At 36.5% G+C, this 27,988-nt stretch overlaps 3 protein-coding genes across 5 annotated transcripts; 2 read left to right on the top strand and 1 right to left on the bottom strand.

Annotated features, from left to right (window-relative positions):
• On the top strand, window positions 1-3,773 carry LOC127812678 (pectin acetylesterase 8-like). The gene is made up of 13 exons (XM_052353181.1): window positions 1-115; window positions 507-668; window positions 775-857; window positions 1,256-1,385; window positions 1,487-1,566; window positions 1,701-1,787; window positions 1,886-2,010; window positions 2,127-2,187; window positions 2,535-2,588; window positions 2,684-2,761; window positions 2,924-3,029; window positions 3,250-3,395; window positions 3,471-3,773. The coding sequence occupies exons 2-13, from the start codon at window positions 521-523 to the stop codon at window positions 3,576-3,578; spliced, it is 1,206 nt and encodes a 401-aa protein (XP_052209141.1). The 5' UTR covers window positions 1-115; window positions 507-520; the 3' UTR covers window positions 3,579-3,773.
• LOC127812676 (uncharacterized) lies at window positions 3,475-27,987 on the bottom strand. Of its 3 annotated transcripts, none has more exons than XM_052353179.1 (7): window positions 27,571-27,987; window positions 27,308-27,474; window positions 24,548-24,759; window positions 23,482-23,736; window positions 23,256-23,342; window positions 21,478-21,650; window positions 3,475-4,875 (listed from the first exon to the last, which is right to left on the bottom strand). In XM_052353179.1, exons 1-7 carry the CDS (start codon window positions 27,954-27,956, stop codon window positions 4,764-4,766), a joined length of 1,392 nt encoding a protein of 463 aa, XP_052209139.1. In that variant the 5' UTR covers window positions 27,957-27,987; the 3' UTR covers window positions 3,475-4,763. The 3 variants fall into 3 exon arrangements, with proteins under 3 accessions (XP_052209139.1, XP_052209138.1, XP_052209140.1); XM_052353178.1 differs by lacking the exon at window positions 3,475-4,875 and adding an exon at window positions 18,840-19,250; XM_052353180.1 differs by lacking the exon at window positions 3,475-4,875 and adding an exon at window positions 19,291-20,939.
• Window positions 14,880-18,141, top strand: LOC127812679 (pectin acetylesterase 8-like). The gene is made up of 12 exons (XM_052353182.1): window positions 14,880-15,041; window positions 15,148-15,230; window positions 15,629-15,758; window positions 15,860-15,939; window positions 16,074-16,160; window positions 16,259-16,383; window positions 16,500-16,560; window positions 16,911-16,964; window positions 17,063-17,140; window positions 17,292-17,397; window positions 17,618-17,763; window positions 17,839-18,141. Exons 1-12 carry the CDS (start codon window positions 14,894-14,896, stop codon window positions 17,944-17,946), a joined length of 1,206 nt encoding a protein of 401 aa, XP_052209142.1. The 5' UTR covers window positions 14,880-14,893; the 3' UTR covers window positions 17,947-18,141.
• Window position 27,988: the final 1 nt, after the last annotated feature.

Here is a 27,988-nt window from a genome sequence, read left to right as displayed (position 1 = left end):
GCCAAGCACTTACGTAACTAAGACTAAAACCAAGTCATGAGAATGGCGTTCGAGGCCTGTTAGAGCTTCCGGAGATCAGAAGAATCACAGCACTGAACTGGGTTCCATCCAACAGGTACCCATTCCAACACTTTTGAAGTTTCTCTTGATTCTCCGAAGCTGATTCTATGCTTATAAAGCCAAAATCCAGATCAACATTTCACTCGCTATTTAATCTCTAGAGCACAAACATAAAAACATTTCTATTTAGATGCTTGTGTCTCTGTAAAAAGCATATATATATATATGTATGTGTATGTGTATGTATGTCAATAAAGGATAGGGCCGAGGGGGGTGTTCGGAAATTCCTTTCTTATGTTATGCTCCCAATTTCTTCTTATTGATTGAAAAAGTAAAGTTCTCTTCGTGTCATTGATGCTAGATTCTTCCCATTCTATCTGCACATATATACATATATATTTTTTTAATTTTTGTTTTGTTTTCTTTATCTTCTCTTCTTTTTCTAGATTTTGATGTGTTGATGATGCTACTGTCAGGAATGTGCATAATGGGGAAAGGGAGACTAGGCCAATGGCTACACTTTCTAGTTTGTGTGCTGCTTGTGCTGAAAACTGAAGGATTCGATGTTGGGATAACTTATGTTCAGAGTGCTGTTGCGAAAGGAGCAGGTAAAAATTTTGTTTCACAATCAATCAGATTGAAATTTTACTAGATTGGGTTTCCTTTCTTCAATAACCTTCATCGTACGGTTCTTGTAATTCTGATACCGAACAGTTTGTTTGGATGGGAGTCCACCGGCTTACCATTTCGATAAGGGATCCGGGGCAGGAATCAACAATTGGTTGGTCTTTTTTGAGGTTTGTCCTCCATCTAGAATTGGGTTCTGACATTTTTAATCAATTTGATCTTTAATTACATGTGGTTTTATTGTCAAACAAATGGTGGGTACTAGATTTGATCTAACATGCTAATCAAATAGTCACAGTTGTGCTGCCAAGCACTTTAATGTGGTAATGATCTGCTCAGTGTTCTATGAATCCTAGATTAAGAGATCTTGAATGGTTTTATGCATTTTCTTTTCATGCTATGTTTGGGACTAGGATTTATGGGTGGAAAATAAATATGCTTATTATGTGTATGCAAAAATGCATCTATGTTAGTGATCTTTTACCTTCTTTTCATTTTCCTCTCTGTTGGAAAGTTCTAGTTCCAAATACAATGAATTTTTGACAACATTTCTACTTTGTAATTTCAGGGAGGAGGCTGGTGCAACAATGCTACAACTTGCCTTGAGCGAACAAAGACTCGTCTAGGTTCATCGAAGCTAATGGATAAGGAGATATCTTTCTCTGGGATATTTAGCAACAAACAGAAGTTCAATCCAGGTTTCCTATGATTATTAGTTGATCTGGAATTCATACTTCCATGTTGAGGTTCTATACGAACAAGCTTCCTTATAAGAAATTGTCTCTGTTCCCCTATCCAGATTTCTACAGTTGGAACAGGATCAAGGTTAGGTACTGTGACGGGTCATCATTCACAGGCGATGTGGAAGCAGTCAATCCTGTAAGTTGTAATGCATACGGGTCTAAACAGATGGCTTCAATCAAATAATCATCACCTCTGGTTATCTTCTGAGTAACAGAAGAACATGCTGGGCAGCTACTCACATTTTTGTAATCATATTTCGTTTATATCAGGCTAATAAGCTTTACTTTAGAGGGGGACGGATCTTTGTTGCTGTGATTGAGGATTTAATGGCCAAAGGAATGCAAAATGCTGAAAATGTAAGAAATCAGATTGATACCATGTGTTATGTTCCTCTCGCCCCACTCCGGGTTCGTCGTCGTCGTTTCTGATGATTTCTAAAACCTTGTTTGAACAGGCTATTCTCTCCGGCTGTTCAGCAGGAGGTCTGACATCCATATTGCTTTGTGACAAATTCCGGGCTCTGCTTCCTGCACGTACCAAAGTGAAATGCGTGGCAGATGCAGGCTTTTTCATCAACGCGTAAGACTTACTTTTACATTTAACCACTCTCAGAATTATGCCACTAAAGTATGTGAGTACCTTTAATTTGTATTTGCTTGATTTCATCTGTTAAAGGCTGAGGTACTGTATGACAGGAAGGATGTTTCGGGAGCACAACATATTGAAGGCTTCTACAATGATGTTGTTACAACACATGTACTCTCTTTTCTCTCATTCTCTTTATGATGTTTAGGCTCATGCCACAGTTTTCTGAGAACTCTTTCTGTCAAACGCTGGTTCCCTACCAATTTTTCTTTTCTTAGGACAGCATAGATAAGTCAAATTCTTTTCTTTTTGATATCTTGTTCGTTCATGATTCCTTTACCCTATAATTTCTCTCCATTTTTGCAATTATAAAACCAAAAATAAAGGAAAAAATGGGTTTCCACTGTGACCGTCTATTGCACTTTCCAAAGGGTATGGTTTCATGTCTTGTTGACTTGTTTCAGTATTTCCCTCTCTATGCTATTTGGGAAATCATTTTTTCTCAACCTCTGCTGCAGGGATCAGCTAAAAATTTACCCTCATACTGCACTTCCCGAATGAAACCTGGTTTGGTAAGATTTGCTAATAATTTTCTTTCTCTATGGTAAATGCAATATTTTTTTTTTTGGGGAATTAATCACACAAATACGTCCTCACTATATTGCAGTGCTTCTTCCCCCAAAATATGGCACGGGGAATTCAAACTCCACTTTTTCTAATAAATGCAGCCTATGATTCATGGCAGGTTAGCTCATCCCTTCAGTGGAGGAAATACTCAATTTTTTTTTTTATAATAAATGCAGTCTCTATCTATTTCCTTCAATTTATGTGTTCTTAGTTGTGTTACCAAGCCTTTATTTCACTGATTTCATTATATATGTGTGTGTGTATATATATATGTTTTCAGGTAAAGAACATTTTGGCACCCGGTGTTGCTGATCCGCATGGAACCTGGCGCAGCTGCAAACTTGATATAACTAAATGTTCAAATGATCAACTGGCAATCATGCAAGGTTACAGCTTCTCTACAAACTTAGTTTCTGGGCCCATGATCCCCTAAAGACTTATCTCCATGCTTTATCACTGCAATATTCAAATTTTGTTGTAACATTATTGTGGCGGATTATCTTGAGTTTAGAAGATAAGATTATAAATAGAAACGATGAATGAGTTAAAATTCATGTAACGATATATGGAATTAAGATTTGATAGGTTAGTTGTTGCTACTTGTAGATTTTAGGAAGCAATTCTTAAGTGCGTTGACGGGACTTGGAAACTCTCCGGCTAGAGGACTGTTTATCAACTCTTGCTATTCTCATTGCCAAGCTGGAACGCAGGAAACTTGGCTGAGGGATGACTCTCCAAAACTGGGTGGAACTGTAAGGAGCTCTTGTGCTTTGTTTCTCTTGTTCCTGTTTCTGAGTTGCTTTAACTCTGAACTTCTGTATCTGCAGACGATTGCAAAGGCAGTTGGTGACTGGTATTATGACCGGGTCCCTTTCCAGAAGATCGACTGCCCATATCCCTGCGATAAAACCTGCCACAATCGGGTTTTTGATTAGTAAGAACATCCATGAATACAGATACTGCTGTTTATCAAGTCACCATCATTCTTCACTCAATTTATTGTTGTAATTGAGCTTCAGAACAATGAAGAATGCTTACCATGCCTCAAGTGAAAGCCGGAAGATTCCTATTTATGTGAAACTGAAGTATAATTCACCCCCCAATAAATGAAAGTGCACTTTCTGATATCAGTTAGAAGTCTACTCTGTTATTCAATCTCTAGAAGAGAGAAAATGTTAATTAGAAAGAGATGCTTGCAGTTAAGATTCTTTAGTTATCAAATCAAGATCAGGCTGCTTTGTTCTTATAACTGCTTGGTGCAGGGAGGAAGAGAAAATATAGTTGAGACGTGTGAGATTGCTTGCCTTCAATGATCATTATCAGTGCCAATCAGTGCCTTCCAACAACAATAATAAGACATTTGAATAGAATTTATGATAGTTGATTTGACGAATTTTACACTGGTTGGTAACTATTTAACAAAACTAGTCTTATTTATCTACGCTTAGAATAGACTCTGAATAAGAGAAATACTTGGACATGTAGAAAGAATACTTAATCTCGCTTCCATCACCTTGAAGAAAAGGATTATCAATTCACGTCTTTCCAGAAGATATCAGAATTCAGAAAGAACACTTGCTTGCATTTGCAACCCTGTTCACTACAAGATTCAAGCAACGGTCATTTGTTCATTTCTATAAACAAACAAGAAAAAGAGATAGTAATAAGAATTCCATATGCCTACAGGATATGCATCCATGCGTAAATGCAGACTGAAAAATATTTTATTTTTCCATAATAATCTATCACCAACATTCTTAGGAACCACACTGCCAAGCACAAGGATCATCACAGTCGTAACTTATATGATTATCCCAAAAAAGGACAAAAAAAGGCTACTGCTTTGATGTTAAAAGTGAATTAGTAAAAATGGTATATCGTTTTCATTCTACATCGCCAGTGTTACAGTAAATTTGTTCCTAAACCCCATGGAAAAGAAATGAATATCTGAAAGCTGATTGCTGTGATTCCTTCTGGAGATAAAGAACTTCAAAACAGAATTCCCTTCCGACTAGATTGTCAAATCTCAAATGGAAAGAAGAGTGAGGCCAAACGAAAAACTCTGCTCGTCATGCACCATTGTCACTTGCATCTGAACAGGACTGACTATAAAAGGTGGATCACCTCATGAAAGGCACTAACCGTCTCATTTCTGTCCCATTGCCATTGGACAGGTAGAATACCTTTTTCCAACCTTCCTCTGAGAATGCTTCGCGGCGTACTAGCCTTTGCCTGCAATTGGCAAAAATAGAAAAAGGCATAGCATATGAAGATGCATACTTATTTTAGTGGAACTTCAAGAATGAAAAAATAAATACAGCATTCTGAAAGAAATCACGAAATAAAATAACTAGAAAATGGATACATCTCTTCTAGGATACAACAACAACAATCATAAGTCATAATCCAACTAGAGGTTTGGCTAGGTTGCATCTCTTCTAGGTTAATTAAAATAAAAATGAATGGATAAAGCCAAAAAATTCATGCCACAAACACCAGACTTCTTGTATAACTACCATGCTTCTTTTGAGATGCTCCAGGATGATGTCATCGCTGGGGAGTCGGGACAGGTGGAGATGGCACCTGACAAAGGGGAGGGATCAAATCCATTTTGCATGCTCTCAATGGTGATTGTGATATAGATCTCCAGGACGAGGTTTGGATACAAATTGGAACAAAGTGAATAAGCACCTGCAGATCCCCCACATCTGCCCCTTCAGGCCTCACATATTCAACTCCCCAGCAGGTAAGCACTGCCAGGTAGGTATTGCACTGCACTAGACATCCCCTACCTTTCTCACCAGGGTAAAAGTGACCAGAAAAGAAGATAAAAACACACACACTATAATTGCTATGTTTTCATTAGCATTCTAGTGCAATTAAAACTGAAAAAGGTTGGAATAGTATGAACATGAAATAGCATGAAACCTGAACTTCCCCACACTTGGAAAGCCCCCCGGGCACCTCATGTTCAACTTCCCAATAGAAAAGAACACGTAGGTAGGGTGGCCCTGCAATAGTTTACATATTATTAGGAAATGGGAACACGAGTGCAAGACAACCCATGCTCTAGTTGGTTCTTTCTCTTATAACATGTTTGACACTGATCCCCTGTCAAGAGAGAGGGGCGAGGCCCTGACAAAACCCATAGCTTTAACCTCAAATCCTTGAGTGTTCTGCATCGAGGGTGACCAAACGCCTGCCAGAGTGTAGGGAGTTGAAGTTGTCATGTGACTGGGGACTAACAATATTCCATTTTTTCTGCACTATTAGCATGGCGGCAACTTACATGGACTTCGACATGGAAGGAAGTGCATAGCATGCAATTATAGAAGCAGGCAAAAATGTGATTTGCATGCTATCATAAAAGGATGAAGCTGTGGAATGTATACCCAAAAAAGCACCTAATTGAGCAATGAATATGAAATAATGACACCAACTAATATGCATCTCCTAAATGTATCTCTGGCACAAATTAGAGTTCCCAATATTCATATGGTCAATCTATTCTTCTACAGTAAATTACTTGGTCAACTTAGCTTTTAAATAAGCAATTTTATAAAACTTATGCTTTTTGCAAAAGTTATATCCCAATAGCTTTTGTAAAATGCTATACTAGTAGCGTTTAAACTGGTGAGGTGTATCCAAACACCTTACTAGATTTTCTTAACAGCTCATAAGTTATTAATATAGCTTATAAGTAGTCAAATTGTTTTGCCAAATGAAGCTGCAATATGGCCAGTTAAAACGTGGGTCGTTGATCTCTCAGGAAGCCCTAAATCGGATGGATGCAAGTTGTTCTCCCCTTGTATATAAGCTTCCGCTAGGTAATTAAACAATCACTTTTTGCACACTGTTATGCACAAACATATCTGAGAATAAAGAACTCTAGAAGTAAGAACCGACGAACTCAACGATCAAAAAGATGAACTCGACGAAAAGAAATCTTCGATTTCAATCTCTATAAGTGTGTATCACTTGTATATCTAATTGTTTGGACGAGAGATTTGTGAGATTGAGAGTGCTGGGATTGCTTGGGTTGATTTGAGCTTTATACTCTGTTTGATTCATCTTCTTGATTTGGTAAGACGATTATGATTCATCTTGTATATCTATTGTAATTCATTATACAGATTTTAATGGATTAATTAGGGTGAAACCTTGCCGTGAGTAAGATCTTATAATTGGAACACGGAAACGTTGTGTCCATTTTCTATTTTTGTTGCGTTGTGTGTGTGTTTGTATTTTTTCGTTTCTTCATATTTATTCAAATATTTGTGAATCTTAGTACTGTTGTAGGTTTTGGTCGTGTGTTATTTTTATATAATAATAATAATAATAATAATAATAATAATATATAATTTGGTTTGATTGCCAAATTATTCCATGATTAACTCTTAACTCATCAATGTTAAAATCCTAAATTATAGATTCAGCATATATATATATATATTGAATTATAATGATATTTAAATATGAACAAAAAATTAACAAACACTATTAGTCTTTTTTTTACCAGTATAATATACGTTTCTTCTAGAAATATAACAATTTAATATTTTTAAAGTACAAAAATTCAACACATTGGAGAAAAATCACCCCCCCCCCCCCCCCCAAAAAAAAAAAAAAAAAAAAAAAACTTTCACATAATACAACTTTAACATGAGACCTTAAGATTCTCAATGTCTCTTTCTTGCTGTTAAATCAAAGGTTCATTAACCACACTATTAGTCCTAAGATTTGTAGATGAAGTAATTTATGTTTGTCTTAATATTGAATTAAATGAAAATTTTCATTTAATACAACTTATCTATTATCATAAAAAAAATAATGATAATGAAATTTGATACTGTGTTTTGGTACTCACAAAATTATAATTATTTTTTTAAATAATTAATAATAATTTTATGAGTGTCAAAACATAATATCAAAATACTATGTACAAATAGCATTAACTTTTCATTTTTCCAAGTGGGGTTTATTAAAAAGCTTTTAACTTTTTCTCAAGTGTCGGTGGAAACTGAAAAAATTAGTTGAAATGATCATTTAAAAAGTTGTTTATAAAATAATAATTAAAATTCAAACTTTCTATTGACTTTTTAATCATAAAGCTAATTATAAAGTGCATATCAAACAAATCTTTATTGTTTCAATCTAATCAAGTGTGTTGTCAGCTGATAGTGGTATTTTTTTTTTTTTAAATGATACCTTGGTGATGAGGTTAACTTATAAGTGTATTTAACATGATTTTATATTATTATTAATAAATTTATTTTTATTATAAATACTTGAATAGAGTTGCAAACAACTCTAAGGCCATAAAAATTTAGACTTATTCATTAAGAATTTTATTAGGTCAAAACTCTAGCTCGAAATTGAGTTGAGTTAAAAGATGAGATTCGTGTTCATTAATTTAAGAACTTGTCAAACTCGAATTTAGACTCAAACTTAAACTCATTTATATTAAATATTAAATATGTTTTAAATAAGTTTTAAATAAATTTTAAGTGAGTTTCATACAAACTTTTTTATAAATTGTAAATTAAAAGTCATTATAAGTTTGATTTTAGGTTTGCTTATGTAGAACAAGTAAAATTAGTTTTTAAATATGAAATAATATAAATAATGAAATAAATTTCATATATACCCTCAAGTTTGATACATTTTTTATGATACCAGATTTTGTACTTTAAAATTGACCTTAGAAGTCTTTGCTTACAATTTTTTTTTGCATACATCCCCTTTGTTAGTTTTAATAATGATGTAAAGCGATGTAGTTTTGCTTTTATAACTTTAATAGAATTGATTTAAACTCTAATTAATTTATATTTAATTAAAATAAAATACAATAAAACAAAAAATTTAAAAAAATAAAAAAAGCCAAGCAGATAGTAAGGTTCTAGTCATTGGAGCTGATGGTGATAAAGTTTGAAGGCAGATCCAAAGAGAGGGAAGAAAAAAGAAAAGAGAGAGACCATTGATCGATCAATGATAAATTTAAAGACAAACCAAGAAAAAAAGAGAGAAGAAGAAGATTAACAAGAATAAAAAGCCAATTTTGAAGATTTGGAAATCCGATTGTCCATTCTAGATTTGGGAATCAAACACAGATGGGTTTTCTTGAACCCATTTGGGTTTGATTTTAATTGTTGGATCTGAAGGGATTTATCGCAACCGAGTCAGACGATCACATAAAAAATCAAGAAAAATAAGAAAGACATACGAGATTACCCAGGTTCACCCAAAGTTAGGGCTACGTCCTGCGAAGAGTTTTTTACTATATTTTTCAACAACTTACAATTGAACAAAAGAAACAAAAATATATATGCCTAAAAAATGGGCCTAAAATCTAAAACAATATAAAAAACTCTTAAGTCCAACCATACGGGCCAACTTACGTAAAAGCCCAAACCCGTAGAGGTTTCGAGAGCGCTGCCCCCGAACCCCCACCCGCTCATCGGCGAGCGGGGCAGCCGTCCGCTAATCGGTCAGCGGAACCCCCGTGGGGGGCGCTGCCCCCGAACCCCCGCCCGCTGATCGGGCAGCGGGACACCCGTGTCAAGGGTGCTGCCCCCAAACCCCCGTATCCCGCTCGTAGGGGTCACATTTAGTTGAGTAACACTTCAGTTCCCCTAAGCTCACGTGGGCGTACCCAGTGTGAGAAACAAGGGTCCCCGAAGTATTCGCCAACTCCAACAGGATCTAAGTTTGTTTTCATCTATCTCTGACAAATTGATGAAACCCATCTAGTTTCGACAAATGGATCTAAGTTTGTCTTCATCCATGTGTTCGTTCCAGTTTGTCTTCATCTTCGTTAGAACAAATGAGTTTGATCTGAAATCAAATGGGTTTCCAAATCTGGTTGTGTTTGTTCTACTACCGCTTCTTCTTCCTTTCTCTAGATGCATTGGTTCTCCAGATCCCATCACCAACAGGTCATCCATTGGCCATGAGTTTGTTGTCAATTGGACTGGTTTGAATGGACAATTTGTTTCTATTTTTTATTTAAATTTTGTTTTTATGTAAATATTAATTAATTATATAATACAAAATAAAACCACGTTATTTTGGGCTTGTAATAAATGTCCTTGCCTCTTAAAACCACGTTGTTTTGGATTTATTTATTTTTGGACACAAGACAGCTGGACGAAGTAACGAGGAGCGCGCGTAAAGAGATAAGATTAGGCGTGCGTTGTGTGTCTGCGTGCACGGGGGGGGGGGGGCGGCGGGCGGCGGCCGTGGCGGTTTCCTTCTCTTTTCATTTTATTTTTTTATTATTTTCCTCGAAACTTCCACGACGACAGACGATGGTCCGTCGCGGAGCGCGCGTAAAGAGATAAGATTAGGTGTGCGTTGTGTGTCTGTACGTGGGGGGTTAGGGTTGCAATGATTCGGTTTTATTTTGGTTTTTTGTTAAAATTATAATTAAATTAAATCTAAATTATTAAAATCAAAATCAAACTATTACCCATTTAATTTTAAAAATTTAAAATCATAACCAAACCATTTAATTTTGATTCGATTTTGATTTAATCATGATTTTTTTAATTTAATCCATACTAACAAACAAAGATAAATAGCATTCATAAATTTTTTTGATAATTTCACAACAAATAAAGATAAATTCTAATAAAGTTATCTTATTCTTGTATAAAATTACAAAACTTCTTAAATATAAAATCACATTTCCAAACCTACAATTGTTAAAATCAATAAATTAATATTTGCATAATTAAATTGTAATTTAAGCTAAAAAAAATTAGTTATAAAAGTTAATACCTTCATCAACAACATTAATATATTCTTCGTAAATTGATGCATATTTATCTGAAATGAATCAGCCAACTCCATCTAACAAAATTATAAATATAAAAAATAAATTAATATGAAAAGAAATGAGGCAGAGAGCAAGAGGCAATGAGGGTGTGAGAGATCGAGGGCGAGCAAGAGCAAGAGGGACTGAGACCTAGCGAGAGTAAGAGAGATCCAGCAAGGGCGAGTGAGAGCAAGAGAGATGCAGAGAGCAAGGACGACTGGCGAGTTCCCGCAGAGGAGTAAAAGAAAGAAGGCAGAGAGGGTGAGAGAGATCGAGAGCAGGGGCCGAGCCCTAGCAAGAGCAAGAGAGATGCAGAGAGTGAGGGCGACTGGCGAGCTCGCGTGGACGAGCAAGAGAAAAAAGGCAGTGAGGGTGAGAGAGATCGGGGGCGAGCGAGAGTAGAGGTCAAGCCTTAGTGAGAGCAAGAAAGATCCAGCGAAGGCGAGCGAGAGCAAGAGAGATGCAAAGAGCAAGGGTGAGGGCGCGCGAACGAGCGAGAGGCAGCGAGGGTGAGAGAAAGCGAGAGCGAGAGCGAGGTCAAGAGAGGAAGGAGAAAAGAAAGGGAGAAGGGTTTGCAAGCAAGGCAATTGGGCTGGGGTGGGCTAGGCTCAGATGGGCTGGGATCAGATGGGTTGGGTTGTATATAATATATATTATATATACATATTATATTATATATATTCAGTTCAGTTTGGTTCGATTACCCATCATTCGGTTCGATTTTGATTCGAGTTTTGGTTTGATTTTAGTGAAAATCATAACCAAACCATACCTATTGAAACAATATTCGATTTTTTTCCAAACCAAACTATTACCCAATTAAACAATTTTTAACTGCATTGACCAATTCAATTTCGATTCAATTTCCCACAATTTCAATTATAATTGCCATCCCTATGTGCGCCCACCCTGCAACCAGGGGTTGTGACGGCCATGGCGGTCATCTTTTTCTTTTCATTTTATTTTTTTATTATTTTCCTTGAAACTTCCACGACGACAGACAGCGGTCCGTCGAGGGGTCTGACTAGGATGTCTGCTCTAGCCTCTGGGGCTTCGTCGCATTTCGAGTGCAATTTTGTGCACCCCATTTAACGGTGGGTAACTTTACCCACTGTTAAATTAAACAGAGAGAGGAAGAAAGACAAATAAAATTGCACACGGCCCAATGCAAGTTGACCTATTTCTTCTCCCTTCACTCTTTGACACCACACACACACGCACTCTCTCTCTCTCACAGAGTCTTCCTCCACCTCCGGCAACCGCTCCTCCACCAGCAGTGTCTCTCCACCTCCGTCGAGTCGTCCGCCTCCTGCTGTCGTTGGAGAATGGCCTTCCACCTCCGACGTCCCCTCCACCAGCTACGACTCTCTCTCTCTCCGGCTCTCTCTCTCCAGACTCTACTTCACAAATACCAAACAAACATATATATATATATATATATCATTTTCTTGATATATAGTTCTCATCCACTGTCTCATCTTCATCTTCTTTCTTCTTCTGCCATGGCCTTTGCCCTGCTCTCCGGACCCACCTTCCAGGGTCTCAAACCCCTCAACAAGCCCACAGATTCCTACTTCTTCCGGAGTAATAAAAAAATTACTTAAAAAATGCCTATATTTGCTTAAGAAGGAAGTCATCTAGGCAAATAATGTGTTCTTTGCCATGGGTATATAATATACAGGCCTGTGACTTAATTCTCCAATTCTATTTAATTATTAATATCATATTTGGCCATAGTGTGAATTTGTAGAAAATTAATTTTAAACAAATATAAGTATTTTTTGAGTAATTTTTTTATTATTCAAACATATGTTTAATTTTTTTATTACATGATAACGTTATAAAATATCACTTATAATATGTAGGAAGAAAGAGAACATATTTTGATATTAAATGTTAAAAACATAACTTTTACCTCTTCATTATAATTTATCTTATAAAAAATTAAAATAAAATCATGTCCTGTAATATTATTATGTTATATAATATTTATCATATATTATTACATATAATGTTTAATATTTACCCAACAATATCTTTCAGCCAAAAAAGTTTTATTTGAGTTTTATAATGTCTAAATAGTGGTATATAGTTTTATGAATTTGTTTAGTTTTAAGTACTAAAAAGATTTTAAAAAGTAAACAAATCATAATTTATGATATGCTGCTGTTCTAATTACACCGCGTAAAACCTAAATCAAACAAAATCAAAATCAGGATGAGTCATGTCTCCTCTGTAAGCCCAAATAAATTGATAAACCGCCTCGCCATGCTGAAGAGAGAGCACGCCGCTGCTGGAGGGGGCGCCCGAGGACCACGATCGCTGTTGAAGGGGACGCCGGAAAGAGAGGGGACACCGGAGGTGGAGGGGACGTTGCGGCCGCTGCTGGAAGGGATGCCTGAGGACCACGGTAGCTGTTGGAGGGGACGCCGGAAAGAGAGAGGACACCGGAGGTGGAGGGGATGTCGTGGCCGTTGCTAGAGGGGACGGATAGAGAAAGAAAGAGTGGAGTATCGCTGCTGGACGGACGCCGGAGGTGTAAGACCGCTGCTGGAGAGAGAGATGCTGGGAAAGAAAGTAAGTGAGAGAGAGAGAGAGAGTTACAGGAGAGACTGAGCGAAGAAGTGTTTGGGCGGGCGGCTACATTGGGCTGTGTAAAATTAATTAAATATTTTCTTTTCAATTCTCTAATAACTCTCCACACTGCCTTTTAAGTTAACGGTTGATATGACAGTGGGTAAAGTTACCCCCAGTTAAATGGGGTGCACAAAATCGCACTCTCGCAGCATTCCGGTCTTCATTTTCCGCGAAAGCCTATCGGTGTGCTCTTCTTGCCTGACAGGTTAAAAAGTTTAAAAATAATTTTCTACTTCACATTTTTTTATTATTATTATTATTTGAATTAAAGCGGTACCAACGAGCAGGAACAGCTCACGGGAATAATCCGAGTACAATGAATTGTGATGCTTTAGCTTTAGCAATTTTATTATTTTTTATTATATGAATTTCACATTATTAAATAAGTTTTCAAAATTAGGAAGCACCATGTATGTCACATCGCTTCCCATAATTGAATTGAATTATGATGAAGGGTAGACGAAGAATGTGGCTTCTATTTATTATTATTATTATTGGGTTAAATTTGTATTTTTATATTTTTAATAATTATTTAAAATTTTTATTATTTTAATTATATTTTTGAATCAATGTAATTTATGTAGTTTGATATTTTTTTTCTTATGATAACTCGAGTTTTTTATTATTTTAATTATATTTTTAAATTTATATTTTTGAATTAATTTAACTTTATATTTTAATATAAATAGTATAATGTATATTTTGTTATCTTATTTTATTTTTTATTTATATATATAAAAATATAAAAATTAAATTGACTCGAAATAAAAAATGTAGGAGTACAATCGAAATAATAAAAAATTTTAATTATCTTATGAAAAAAATTGAAGTATAAAAAAAATTAAGTTGAAGTGTGTAATTAAAATAATAAAAAATTTAAATAATTAAAAAAATATAAAAAAAATATGAATTTAGACATTACTGTTGTTTGAGAGTGTGGATATATCTTGGGATGGCTGCGCTTCTGTTGATAATACCTATTATTATTTATAAATGTGGATTCACATTTGTAAAGCCGTCTTTAGTTGGTAATATTTAAACGCAAAGATGGAGTTGTTGTGAAGAGAATACTATCAGCCTATATAATAAAAGATTGAAAAAATTACAATCGATGGACTCAAAAACACCAGAAAGCACCACCTTTGCCTGATTTGTAGACTCTGTTTTTTTTTTTTTTAATTTTTGGTTTCCGTCGGTGCTTGTCTACCAGAGATAAACAGTAATTTTGGGTATATATAGACACGGGCATAATCATTTGTGCAGCCAAGCACTTACGTGACTAAGACTAAAACCAAGTCATGAGAATGGCGTTCGAGGCCTGTTAGAGCTTCCGGAGATCAGAAGAATCGCAGCACTGAACTGGGTTCCATCCAACAGGTACCCATTCCAACACTTTTGAAGTTTCTCTTGATTCTCCGAAGCTGATTCTATGCTTATAAAGCCAAAATCCAGATCAACATTTCACTCGCTATTTAATCTCTAGAGCACAAACATAAAAAACATTTCTATTTAGATGCTTGTGTCTCTGTAGAGTAGACCGCTGTATAAAGCATATATATATATATATGTATGTATGTGCATGTATTTCAATAAGGGATAGGGCCGAGGGGGTGCTGGGAAATTCCTTTCTTATGTTATGCTCCCAATTTCTTCTTATTGATTGAAAAAGTAAAGTTCTCTTCGTGTCATTGATTGCTAGATTCTTCCCATTCTATCTGCACATATATACATATATATATTTTTAATTTTGTTTTGTTTTCTTTTTCTTCCCTTCTTTTTCTAGATTTTATTGTGTTGATGATGCTACTGTCAGGAATGTGCATAATGGGGAAAGGGAGATTAGGCCAATGGCTACACTTTCTAGTTTGTGTGCTGCTTGTGCTGAAAACTGAAGGATTCGATGTTGGGATAACTTATATTCAGAGTGCTGTTGCGAAAGGAGCAGGTAAAAATTTTGTTTCACAATCAATCAGATTGAAATTTTACTAGATTGGGTTTCCTTTCTTCAACAATCTTCATCGTACGGTTCTTGTAATTCTGATATCGAACAGTTTGTTTGGATGGGAGTCCACCGGCTTACCATTTCGATAAGGGATCCGGGGCAGGAATCAACAATTGGTTGGTCTTTTTTGAGGTTTGTCCTCCATCTAGAATTGGGTTCTGACATTTTTAATCAATTTGATCTTTAATCACATGTGGTTTTATTGGCAAACAAATGGTGGGTACTAGATTTGATCTAACATGCTAATCAAATAGTCACAGTTGTGCTGCCAAGCACTCTAATGTGGTAATGATCTGCTCAGTGTTCTATGAATCCTAGATTAAGAGATCTTGAATGGTTTTATGCATTTTCTTTTCATGCTATGTTTGGGACTAGGATTTATGGGTGGAAAATAAATATGCTTATTATGTGTATGCAAAAATGCATCTATGTTAGAGATCTTTTACCTTCTTTTCATTTTCCTTTCTGTTGGAAAGTTCTAGTTCCAAATATAATGAATTTTTGACAACATTTCTACTTTGTAATTTCAGGGAGGAGCCTGGTGCAACAATGCTACAACTTGCCTTGAGCGAACAAAGACTCATCTAGGTTCATCGAAGCTAATGGATAAGGAGATATCTTTCTCTGGGATATTTAGCAATGAACAGAAGTTCAATCCAGGTTTCCTATGATTATTAGTTGATCTGGAATTCATACTTCCATGTTAAGATTCTATACGAACAAGCTTCCTTATAAGAAATTGACTCTGTTCCTCTATCCAGATTTCTACAATTGGAACAGGATCAAGGTTAGGTACTGTGACGGGTCATCATTCACAGGCGATGTGGAAGCAGTCAATCCTGTAAGTTGTAATGCATACGGATCTAAACAGATGGCCTCAATCAAATAATCATCACCTCTGGTTATCTTCTGAGTAACAGAAGAACATGCTGGGCCGCTACTCACATTTTTGTAATCATATTTCGTTTATATCAGGCTAATAAGCTTTACTTTAGAGGGGGACGGATCTTTGTTGCTGTGATTGAGGATTTAATGGCCAAAGGAATGCAAAATGCTGAAAATGTAAGAAATCAGATTGATACCATGTGCTATGTTCCTCTCGCCCCACTCCGGGCTCGTCGTCGTTGTTTCTGATGATTTATAAAACCTTGTTTGAACAGGCTATTCTCTCCGGCTGTTCAGCAGGAGGTCTGGCATCCATATTGCTTTGTGACAAATTCCGGGCTCTGCTTCCTGCACGTACCAAAGTGAAATGCGTGGCAGATGCAGGCTTTTTCATCAACGCGTAAGACTTACTTTTACATTTAACCACTCCCAGAATTATGCCACTAAAGTATGTGAGTACCTTTAATTTGTATTTGCTTGATTTCATCTGTTAAAGGCTGAGGTACTGTATGACAGGAAGGATGTTTCGGGTGCACAACATATTGAAGGTTTCTACAATGATGTTGTTACAACACATGTACTCTCTTTTCTCTCGTTCTCTTTATGATGTTTAGGCTCATGCCCACAGTTTTTTGAGAACTCTTTCTGTCAAACGCTGGTTCCCTACCAATTTTTCTTTTCTTAGGACAGCATAGACGAGTCAAATTCTTTTCTTTTTGATATCTTGATTGTTCATGATTCCTTTACCCTATAATTTCTCTCCCTTTTCGCAATTATAAAACCAAAAATAAAGAAAAAAATGGGTTTCTACTGTGACCTTCTATTGCACTTACCAAAGGGTATTGTTTCGCGTCTTGTTGACTTGTTTCAGTATTTCCCTCTATCTATGGTATTTGAGGAATCGTTTTTTCTCAACCTCTGCTGCAGGGATCAGCTAAAAATTTACCCTCATACTGCACTTCCCGAATGAAACCTGGTTTGGTAAGATTTGCTAATAATTTTCTTTCAAAAAGGTAAATGCAATATATATATATATTTTTGGGAATTAATCACACTAATACGCCTTCACTATATTGCAGTGCTTCTTCCCCCAAAATATGGCAGGGGGAATTCAAACTCCACTTTTTCTAATAAATGCAGCCTATGATTCATGGCAGGTTAGCTCATCCCTTCAGAGGAGGAAATACTCAAATTTTTTTTTATAATAAGTGCAGTCTCTATCTATTTCCTTCAATTTATGTGTTCTAAGTTGTGTTACCAAGCCTTTATTTCACTGATTTCATTATATATGTGTGTGTGTGTGTTCAGGTAAAGAACATTTTGGCACCCGGTGTTGCTGATCCGCATGGAACCTGGCATAGCTGCAAGCTTGATATAACTAAATGTTCAAATGATCAACTAGCAATCATACAAGGTTACAGCTTCTCTACAAACTTAATTTCTGGGCCCATGATCCCCTAAAGACTTATCTCCATTCTTTATCACTGCAATATTCAAATTTTGTTGTAACATTATTGTGGCGGATTATCTTGAATTTAGAAGATAAGATTATAAATAGAAACGGCGAATGAGTTAAAATTCATGTAACGATATATGGAATTAAGATTTGATATGTTAGTTGTTGCTACTTGTAGATTTTAGGAAGCAGTTCTTAAGTGCGTTGACGGGACTTGGAAACTCTCCGGCTAGAGGACTGTTTATCAACTCTTGCTATTCTCATTGCCAAGCTGGAACGCAGGAAACTTGGCTGATGGATGACTCTCCAAAACTGGGTGGAACTGTAAGGAGCTCTTGTGCTTTGTTTCTCTTGTTCCTGTTTCTGAGTTGCTTTAACTCTGAACTTCTGTATCTGCAGACGATTGCAAAGGCAGTTGGTGACTGGTATTATGACCGGGTCCCTTTCCAGAAGATCGACTGCCCATATCCCTGCGATAAAACCTGCCACAATCGGGTTTTTGATTAGTAAGAACATCCATGAATACAGATACTGCTGTTTATCATGTCACCATCATTCTTCACTCAATTTATTGTTGTAATTGAGCTTCAGAACAATGAAGAATGCTTACCATGCCTCAAGTGAAGGCCGGAAGATTCCTATTTATGTGAAACTGAAGTATAATTCACCCCCCAATAAATGAAAGTGCGCTTTCTGATATCAGTTAGAAGCCTACTCTTATTCAATCTCTAGAAGAGAGAAAATGTTTATTAGAAAGAGATGCTTGCAGTTAAGATTCTTTACTTATCAAATCAAGATCAGGCTGCTTTGTTCTTATAACTGCTTGGTGCAGGGAGGAAGAGAACATATAGTTGATACGTGTGAGATTGCTTGCCTTCAATGATCATTATCAGTGCCAACCAGTGGCTTCCAACAACAATAATAGGACATTTGAATAGAATTTATGATAGTTGATTTGACGAATTTTACACTGGTTGGTAACTATTTAACAAAACTAGTCTTATTTATCTACGCTTAGAATAGACTCTGAATAAGAGAAATACTTGGAAATGTAGAAAGAATACTTAATCTCGCTTCCATCATCTTGAAGAAAAGGATTATCAATTCATGTCTTTCCAGAAGATATCAGAATTCAGAAAGAACACTTGCTTGCATTTGCAACCCTGTTCACTACAAGATTCAAGCAACGGTCATTTGTTCATTTCTAATTTTCTATAAACAAACAAGAAAAGAGATAGTAATAAGAATTCCATATGCCTACAGGATATGCATCCATGCGTAAATGCAGACTGAAAAATATTTTATTTTTCCATAATAATCTATCACCAACATTCTAAGGAACCACATTGCCAAGCACAAGGATCATCACAGTCGTAACTTATATGATTATCCCAAAAAAGGACAAAAAAAGGCTACTGCTTTGATGTTAAAAGTGAATTAGTAAAAATGGTATATCATTTTCATTCTACATGGCCGGTGTTACAGTAAATTTGTTCCTAAACCCCATGGAAAAGAAATGAATATCTGAAAGCTGATTGCCGTGGTTCCTTCTGGAGATAAAGAACTTCAAAACAGTGAAATAGAATTCCCTTCCGACTAGATTGTCAAATGGAAAGAGGAGTGAGGCCAAACGAAAAACTCTGCCCGTCAATGCACCATTGTCACTTGCATCTGAACAGGACTGACTATAAAAGGTGGATCACCTCATGAAAGGCACTAACCATCTCATTTCTGTCCCATTGCCGTTGGACAGGTAGAATACCTTTTTCCAACCTTCCTCTGAGAATGCTTCGCGGCGTACTAGCCTTTGCCTGCAATTGGCAAAAATAGAAAAAGGCATAGCATATGAAGATGCACATCTTATTTTAGTGGGACTTCAAGAATGAAAAAATATATACAGCATTCTAAAAGAAATCACTAAATAAAATAACTAGAAAATGGATACATCTATTCTAGGATACAACAACAATCATAAGTCAAAATCCAACTAGAGGTTCGTCTAGGTTACATCTCTTCTAGGTTAATTAAAATAAAAAATGAATGGATAAAGCCAAAAAAATTCATGCCACAAACACCAGACTTCTTGTATAACTACCATGCTGCTTTTGAGATGCTCCAGGATGATGTCATCACTGGGGAGTGGGAGGACAGGTGGAGATGGCACTTGACAAAGGGAGGGATCAAATCCATTTTGCATGCTCTCAATGGTGATTGTGATATTGATCTCCAGGACGAGGTTTGGATACAAATTAGAACAAAGTGAATAAGCACCTGCAGATCCCCCACATCTGCCCCTTCAGGCCTCACATATTCAACTCCCCAGCAGGTAAGCACTGCCAGGTAGGTATTGCTCTGCACTAGACATCCCCTCATACTTTTCTCACTAGGGTAAAAGTGACTAGAAAAGAAGATAAAAACACACACTATAATTGCTATGTTTTCATTAGCATTCTAGTGCAATTAAAACTGAAAAAGGCTAGAATAGTATGAACATGAAATAGCATGAAACCTGAACTTCCCCACACTTGGAAAGCCCCCTGGGCACCTCATGTTCAACTTCCCAATAGAAAAGAACACATGGGTAGGGTGGCCCTACAATAGTTTACATATTTATTAGGAAATGGGAACACGAGTGCAAGACAACCTATGCTATAGTTGGTTCTTTCTCTTATAACATGTCTGACACTGAGCCCCTGTCAAGAGAGAGGGGCGAGGCCCTGACAAAACCCATAGCTTTAACCTCAAGTGTTCTGCATCAAGGGTGACCAAACCCCTGCCAGAGTGTAGGGAGTTGAAGTTGTCATGTGAATGGGGACTAACAATGTTCCATTTTTTCTGCACTATTAGCATGGCGGCAACTTACATGGACTTCGACATGGAAGGAAGTGCATAGCATGCAATTATAGAAGCAGGCAAAAATGTGATTTGCATGTTATCATAAAAGGATGAAGCTGTGGAATGTATACCCAAAAAAGCACCTAATTGAGCAATGAATATGAAATAATGACACCAACTAATACGCATCTCCTAAATGTATCTCTGGCACAAATTAGAGTTCCCAATATTCATATGGTCAATCTCTTCTTCTACAGTGCCCTGTAACTTTCTTTTTGGTATGACAGCACCCCGTATCCTGCATCCATTGGCCAACTTTATTCTGCTACGATTTGCAGTCCAAAATTTATTATTGTCAATGCTTCCTGACAGGTGTTGGTGTAAGAAGTAAGTGCCAGATTCTTCTAATTCTGATGCCCAAAGACATTACATTTCATATTCTGAAGTGCTATATTAATTTAAGGTACAATGGCATTTGGCAAACTAGCATAGTAGTCCTTGTGCATAAATTGAGGATTCAGGTATAGTTTCATAGACTGAATTGTCAAGCATTCAATGCGTCCAAGAAAGGTAATTGACCATTTAGAAGAGTTCACACAATATGACTTGTTGCTTCCAAAGACGTGCGCCTCTTTCTTTGGCCAAAACCCTGAACAGTTGGAGCACTGTAAAGAAGGAAAAGCATTTTTGCAGTTGGTAATGGAAGTTTCAGTGTTAAAGGATAAACAGTCTGGTCTAAGATATGAATGACTCTTCTGACTCAGCATATCAGGACATTCAGAGATTCCTAAGGTAATCAGATATCAAAATCTTCATAGAACCTTTGAAAACAATGAAAACAGTTATGGATGTGGAATGGGATTGTCTAATATTGGACAAAAAGCCACTAAAGTTGGCCTATTGACATGTGTAGCAAGAAGGTTGAAGGCTGCTGATCAAATTAGTGATTCTGCATTTGCCTTAATTATCACAATACATGTTGTGCTTAGCAACAACAATCCCAAGCTTTAATCCCACCAGGTATTGCGCATAACTAATCAAAAAACTCGAACCAGGAAAAGACCTAAGGCAAGTTCAATTCAGAATTTGCAACCAATTTCTTGGCACAGCAGTACTCTACCATAGTTAAAAACTGTCACCCAAGTTATGGTAGAGAACAGCTACTGATTGCATCTTTTGGAAAATATTAATCAAGTATAATACCTGAGGTAGTAGTGGCAAACCGCAGCAGCTTCATTTAAATTGTACCGGGGAAAATTAATGCGAGCACCTGTTGGAACATCTGGCAAGTCCTTCCTTAGCTTCCCTACTGCTGTTGAGTGAGAGAAAGCACCGACCATCATGTCATTGTTCATCATAGACCTAAATGCATTCACCTACAGGTGATATACAACCATGCACTGTCATGTACGCTATTTAAAAAAAATTCCATAGGCAAAATTGTGCTTACCATGAAAGGAAAAAGAAATATAAGTAATATGAACACCCCCCCCGGGGCCCACAATTTCAAGCTACTCTACTTCATAGAATACAAACACTATCATTCTAAAATAGCATCCAACATGAATAAATAAGTCATTGAGAGTGAAAAAACAAAACAATAAAGGTCAGGCTAAATGAGAGCTAGATCATTAAAAAGTATACTAAAGAGTTCTTTTAGGTTTGGCATCAGTTCTACATATCTTATATTAAACATATTCAAACAGCCCAGTAATCAAGAAAAAGAATGTAAAAAAAAAAAAAAAAACCTTCACATATTGCTCAGCAACCTTTATGACAAGGCTAAAGTAGCTTCCTGAAAGTTGATAACCAGGGGTGTGTTTTTCAGTTTTCTTTTCTTGTACTGGCATGCATGCAGGTGTGTGTGCATGTGCGGTGGTGTTTGGGGGGTTGTGAAGTAACAATAAAGGTCCCTTCTATTAATGTTCAGTTGACCTCAGTAAGAGAGTCTCTTCAACAGATAATGAGAACTTTGCTTTTTGTGCATTGAAGCTGCCTTGAGTTTGAAGTTGAATTCAGGCAATCTACCTTTATCTATATATGAAAGATGTTCAATATAGCAGGTGTGAAAAGCTTAAGCTGTGACTGCATTAGGACAAATTAAACTTAAGGTGCTCTAGCACACATTAGAACAAGTGTGCATAACAGACATCATAGGGGACAAACCTACCTCATGCTAATTGAATCCAGGACCTCCTAGAACCAAATTCTTCACACCAAGCTTATGACCTATCCTGAACATTTAAGATGTTAGGAAATGACTTGCAATATTATTATATTAAGCTCTTCAACTGATGGATTGGTTTTATAATTGGTTATAAATTGGCCCACTTAGTTTACAAATTATTTGGGTCTTTCTCTGGGATCAACATTTAAGAGAAAGCATGTCTAGGATTTTGTTATTTGAGACAGTTCGGTGCCCTTTGGTGGGTTGGAAGATGCAATAATTGTCAAGAGGAGGCAGGTTAACTCTGATTAAAACTACATTATTGAGTCTCCTTTTTTTGATGTCTTTTGTTAATAATTTTTTCTTCTGCATCTAGGAAGTTGGATAACATGCAAGTAACTTCTTGTAGAGTCAGTTATGGATGAAGTTACATATCCTTTGATGGTTGTGAAGTTAAGAAATTTTTAATCAAGCTCTACTTGTTAAGAAGTTATGGAAATCTTGTGATAGCAAGAAGTGACAGAGTCAGTCTCATCTAAAAATGAATTGCTTCTATTATTGCATTCTTGCCCCGTGGAATTGGATCATGGAAGGGGAACTAACATGGTTGAGAAAGTTTTAAGGAGTATATTCATTACATGGTTGGAAACAGCAAGAATCTGCAACCATGTCCAGTGTGGTGGCCTAGTGACAAAGCTTCCTGCCAAGTGAATGGGGGCAAGAAGGCATACAAACAAGGTACCACAAATCTGAGGAAAAAAGAAAAACTCAAACAAATGGAAATGTAAAACAAAAATAAAACAATTTAACTCACCGTTGCCAGTTCTCTAGCATGCAGAGGCCGACAAGAACGAGCAGTTACTGGCTCCTCATACTCGCTGAATGTAAACCAATTATTGTACTGGAGATACAAGCAGATAGAACAATAAGCCAAATATAGACCAACCACTTACATAAAGCTTATGATTTAAGTTTTTGGAACATGTTATCCAGAGAATTGAATCAGATGATCATATCTTGGACATCATTCTTTATCTTACTTGGTCAATTGCAAGGAGAACAGGTACATCTTTTACAAGTGATAATTCTTTCCTCAAACGAACTAGCACTCCAACGGAAGCATGGGTGTAATTTAGTCCTGTTTGAATGAGGTCATAGAGTGTTGAACCTTCAGGCATTGCCATGGAATCAACCCCTTTCAGCCACCCAACACCAGCACCCTCTCCCAATGGGATAGGATCAGACAATTGGCAATGCAATTGTTGTAAGCGAGATTGATTGTATTTCAAAAAGTTCTGAAGATAATTTGTGAAAAAGGTAAGAATCCAACACCAAATCCATTACCATACATTCAAATAGAATAAATTACACAAACTAGTAACAGGAAATTTTCATAGCTCTCAATATTATTGCTGCTAAGGTAAGGAAGTGAAGTGAAAATAGAAAATAATATGATACCAAACAAAATGGCAACTCTATAGGGAAATTAAAAAGAATTGTCTTATGGATTTCCAAATCTGAGCCATCTGACAAATGCATCGAGGAAGTATATAAACCATCTACTATGCACATAAATCTCATACGAAATAGCAAATTCAGTTCTAGCAATCTCCATTAAAGCTTGTAAAACAGAATTAATGCCCAATAATCTTTTGGGAGAAACGAGCTTTTTAGGTAGGAATTCATTCATTACATGTCACAGGCTTTCAAGGAAGCATGAACTGGTCTGACTCAACTACAGCAGATGTCTGGATTTAACAGCTTACATATTTGTTTAGTTCTTCTTGGCAGTACAGGTTGGCATTTTTAAAGCCATTTCCAAAGCCTGGAAAGCATAGATGGGACAATCAAAAAAAGTATGGACTAATGGGCTTATGCATTTCAAAGCGTGACAGTTAACTCTGCGTCTTGAACAAAATGAACGGCCAAACTTCAGTGACTTGCACGTTCAACCTTTTTAAGATGCATGCTCAAGAAAAAAATTATTTTAGGATTGAAAAACAGAACAAGATAAACACAAGAGAACGGAAGGTATAGATAAATAGAAGAAAATCCATTAATCAAATTTGATGTCATATCTAGCAGCAAGAAGGTTCGCATTCTTGCCTGCAGAGCATTTGCTGCCTGAACAGGAGTATCCCAAAGACCAGTTTGTGGATTTTTGTAGAAAAATCCTCCATGCGTCCATTCTCGACCATAAGGTACATAGAAAACAAGCCAACCCTCATTACGAGCCCAGTGAACAAGCATTGCAAGTGCAATACTTTTGCCGCAGCTAACAGGACCATCCAAAACAATTTGCTTCTGAACTTTTGGACCTAAACATATAACACCAGCATAAGTTGTTCTCTCACTTTTCCTTTTTATTTTTCTAATATAAGTTCATTGTCCACATTATTATGTGCAAATAAATTTCAGATTTGTCAAAAAGGACCATGTGCATCTTGGATTGTGAAATACCCAATTGAGAGGCTAGTATGGTTGAACCCCAATTACGATTCCAATACAGTAGCACTAACAATAACAATAATACCAAAGCTTAATTCCCAAGTGGGGATGGTTGCATGCTTTCTAGCTTGCCAATCATCTCATTTTATGACACTATATTTTGTAAGGCCATTGTATCTCATTTTATGCCTAATAACTTTTCACCAAATTTTATTTGGTCTTATTTACCTATTTTTCTATAAGCTTCTTTTATTCCATTATTCAGAAACAGTAAAATAAAAAATATAAAATTCTTCTATGACTAAATACAAGCATCAATTTAGTTCAAAATAAATAACTTTTTGACATTATTTATAGCATAGTGGATTTTGCTATGGATTTTAATTAGTTCATTTCAAGTGTTTATGATGAACATCATGGGGCAGTTAAGGTTTTAGAAAGGCAGTTTTACTGGATTTGCAAGCCTTGAGTATTATATAAGGAACAAAAACACTGATATTTTAAACATTCAATGCCTTATGACCATTGCCTCTACATGTGTCAAAATAATATTACAATTCACAAAATCCAATTACTGAAGTTATATCAATACCAGACACCAAAGACAGAATATTCCACAATTCAAATGGGAAAGAGGCAAAGATTAAATGTTATAGGGCACCCAACTTAGTGCATTACATCTGTGCAATATGTTTCCTTCTTTCCTCTTGGCCAGATCAATAAGAGTGAACACAAACATATAACATAAAAAAAAAAAAAATAGAGAACAAAGGAAGTACCTCGAGCCCCAAGCAACAAAAATTAATAGTGATTGATTCTATTTTTTTAAATAGTTGTATCATTGCAAAGGATTTTTTTTTTGGGTTTTTTTTTTTCCTTATTGATGAGAAACCCAGCCATTGTCCTTTGAGCATGCATTGGGTAAACGCATTGGGCATGTGGAACAACCCACAAACCAGGAGTACCAGGTAAACACACAAAAATCCATATGTGAGATCCCACTAGGGAGGTTTGAAGTCTGGTTGCAAATGAGACCATTATAACTTCTTACCACTGTCCCAACTCTTGGGGTCATTGCAAAGGTTTTAACTCATTTGAAGGTAGAAAAATTGTAAATTTTATATCATAGGAGTGTATGCAATCAATCCATCCTTTTTGAAAAGATCCACACATTATATTTCATCTCAAGCATCATATATTCTATCCTAATCCTTCTCTATCCTACAAGGCTGGAATTTCATTCAATTTCATAGAATTTCAAGTTATTCAAGTACATTTTTTAGTAACAATAACCAAAAACAACATGCAGACAATATAGAATAACAATACAATAATTCATGTTATTAAGACAAAAGCCAACATAATTAAGAGGAAAACCATTAAATAATATGCAGCAATGGATCAAACCAAGCACTATAATCCATTACAGCTATTTCAACTTGCAAACCATTATACAAACCCGATATATATTGGTTGTCTTGCTCACCATACCATCTGCTATTCTTGAACACTGTGTTGATGCACACTTTCAAGATGATGAACAGTATAGCTATGAAGTTAATAGCTCCCCTTGTTGATGAACACAAATTGGTCTTTTGAAGCTTTCTAATTCTGTGTACTATTCCATAAAGGCTTAAACCTCCTTTTTTAAGTAGAACAGGCAGGGAATCAATTGGTTTCCTTGTCCAACCAAGTCTAAGACAAATAATAAAGTTCAGATCAACACAATGGATGCCATTTGAATAGGGGGCTTGAGGTTTGAGTGCCCTTAGAAAACTCAACCATCATCTCACTGAATACATTCCCTATCCAACACTTCCAAGTACGGTTATTCAAACATGATGTCAAGCATGTTAAACTGGTTGCAATGACTTTTAACTTCGTTTTTTACACTTACAACACTGGAATCCAAGACCAACATCTGATGTAATTCTATAGGTTTGTTTTCTATCAGCACTAGGATCAACTTGATTGAAATTTGAAGAAAAGAAATACAAAAATTTAAATATTTGTCAAGTTAAACTTTTTTACTTTTTCAACTTGACTCCCAAATTGATTATGTTTGTGTCCCACTTGGATATGTCTGACCAAAATCACTTCGATATTTTGTCATGACTTGAATCACTTGAAACACACTTCTAAACATCCTTGAACATATAAAATCATTTCTTTACCCAAATCCCATATGCTACATTCAACTTGCATTGATAACATGGATTCTGACGCAATGTTAATATTAACAGACACCATAACAAAGGCATATTCTTTTCATGATTTTCAAGAGCCAACTAATCATTGATTTTCTGGGCAAAGTCATTCACACTATATTTAATTATATTTTTCCCAAGTTATAACATGGAATATGAAACAAACTATGCAAAGCCATGCATATGAAACTGTAAAATCGAGAAACCATACCCTTGGCGTTAGAAGATTGCAAAGAAGGGTCAACAATGCGCCTAAAATTATCACGAAGGTCCAAGAAACTCTGCCGAACCAACAATGCTGTCCGTTTCGAATCCTCAAATTCCTTCACCATCCCCAACGGCACTCCTTCCGGCAACATCTCATTCAAATCATCCATACTACAACGAGCAGAATTCACCAAATGCATATATACATACATGAATACATAGATCAAGGATTTACAAATCAAACACATAAATAGATGGAATGCATACCTGAATTTCATGTAAGTGCAAATGTCTTGGCGGGAAAGCTGAGATAGCGAATGAGTGGAGGTGAAGAGAGGGCGCCCATTGGGGCCGACGTCGAGAGACTTGTTCTTCTCGTCCTCCGCGAGGTGGCGAAGGCGTATGTCCTCGTCATCGAGGTCGTCGGCGGGGGAAAAAGAGGAAGATGAGGAGGCGGCCGCGTCCTTGGCGTCGGACTTCGACTTGGCTTTCTTGGCCTTTGTGAGGGACGCTTTGGTGACCTTCGCAGCGTAGCCTCTGTACGAACCAAGCTGAGAAGTAGCGGTGGTCGCGGATGGCGGCGTTGGGAGGCTCGTGCGGCGTCTGGCGGTGGCTCCCGCCGAAGCGGCCGCCCTGAGGAGTGACCGCAGCATTTCCCTGAGAGCAAGCGAGGAGAGAATTGGGG

The sequence above is a fragment of the Diospyros lotus genome, chromosome 11 (genome assembly GCF_014633365.1).
Source record: "Diospyros lotus cultivar Yz01 chromosome 11, ASM1463336v1, whole genome shotgun sequence".
Lineage (NCBI taxonomy): Eukaryota > Viridiplantae > Streptophyta > Magnoliopsida > Ericales > Ebenaceae > Diospyros > Diospyros lotus.
Note: the sequence above shows the minus strand (reverse complement) of the source record. Positions and strands in the feature narration are given on the sequence as shown.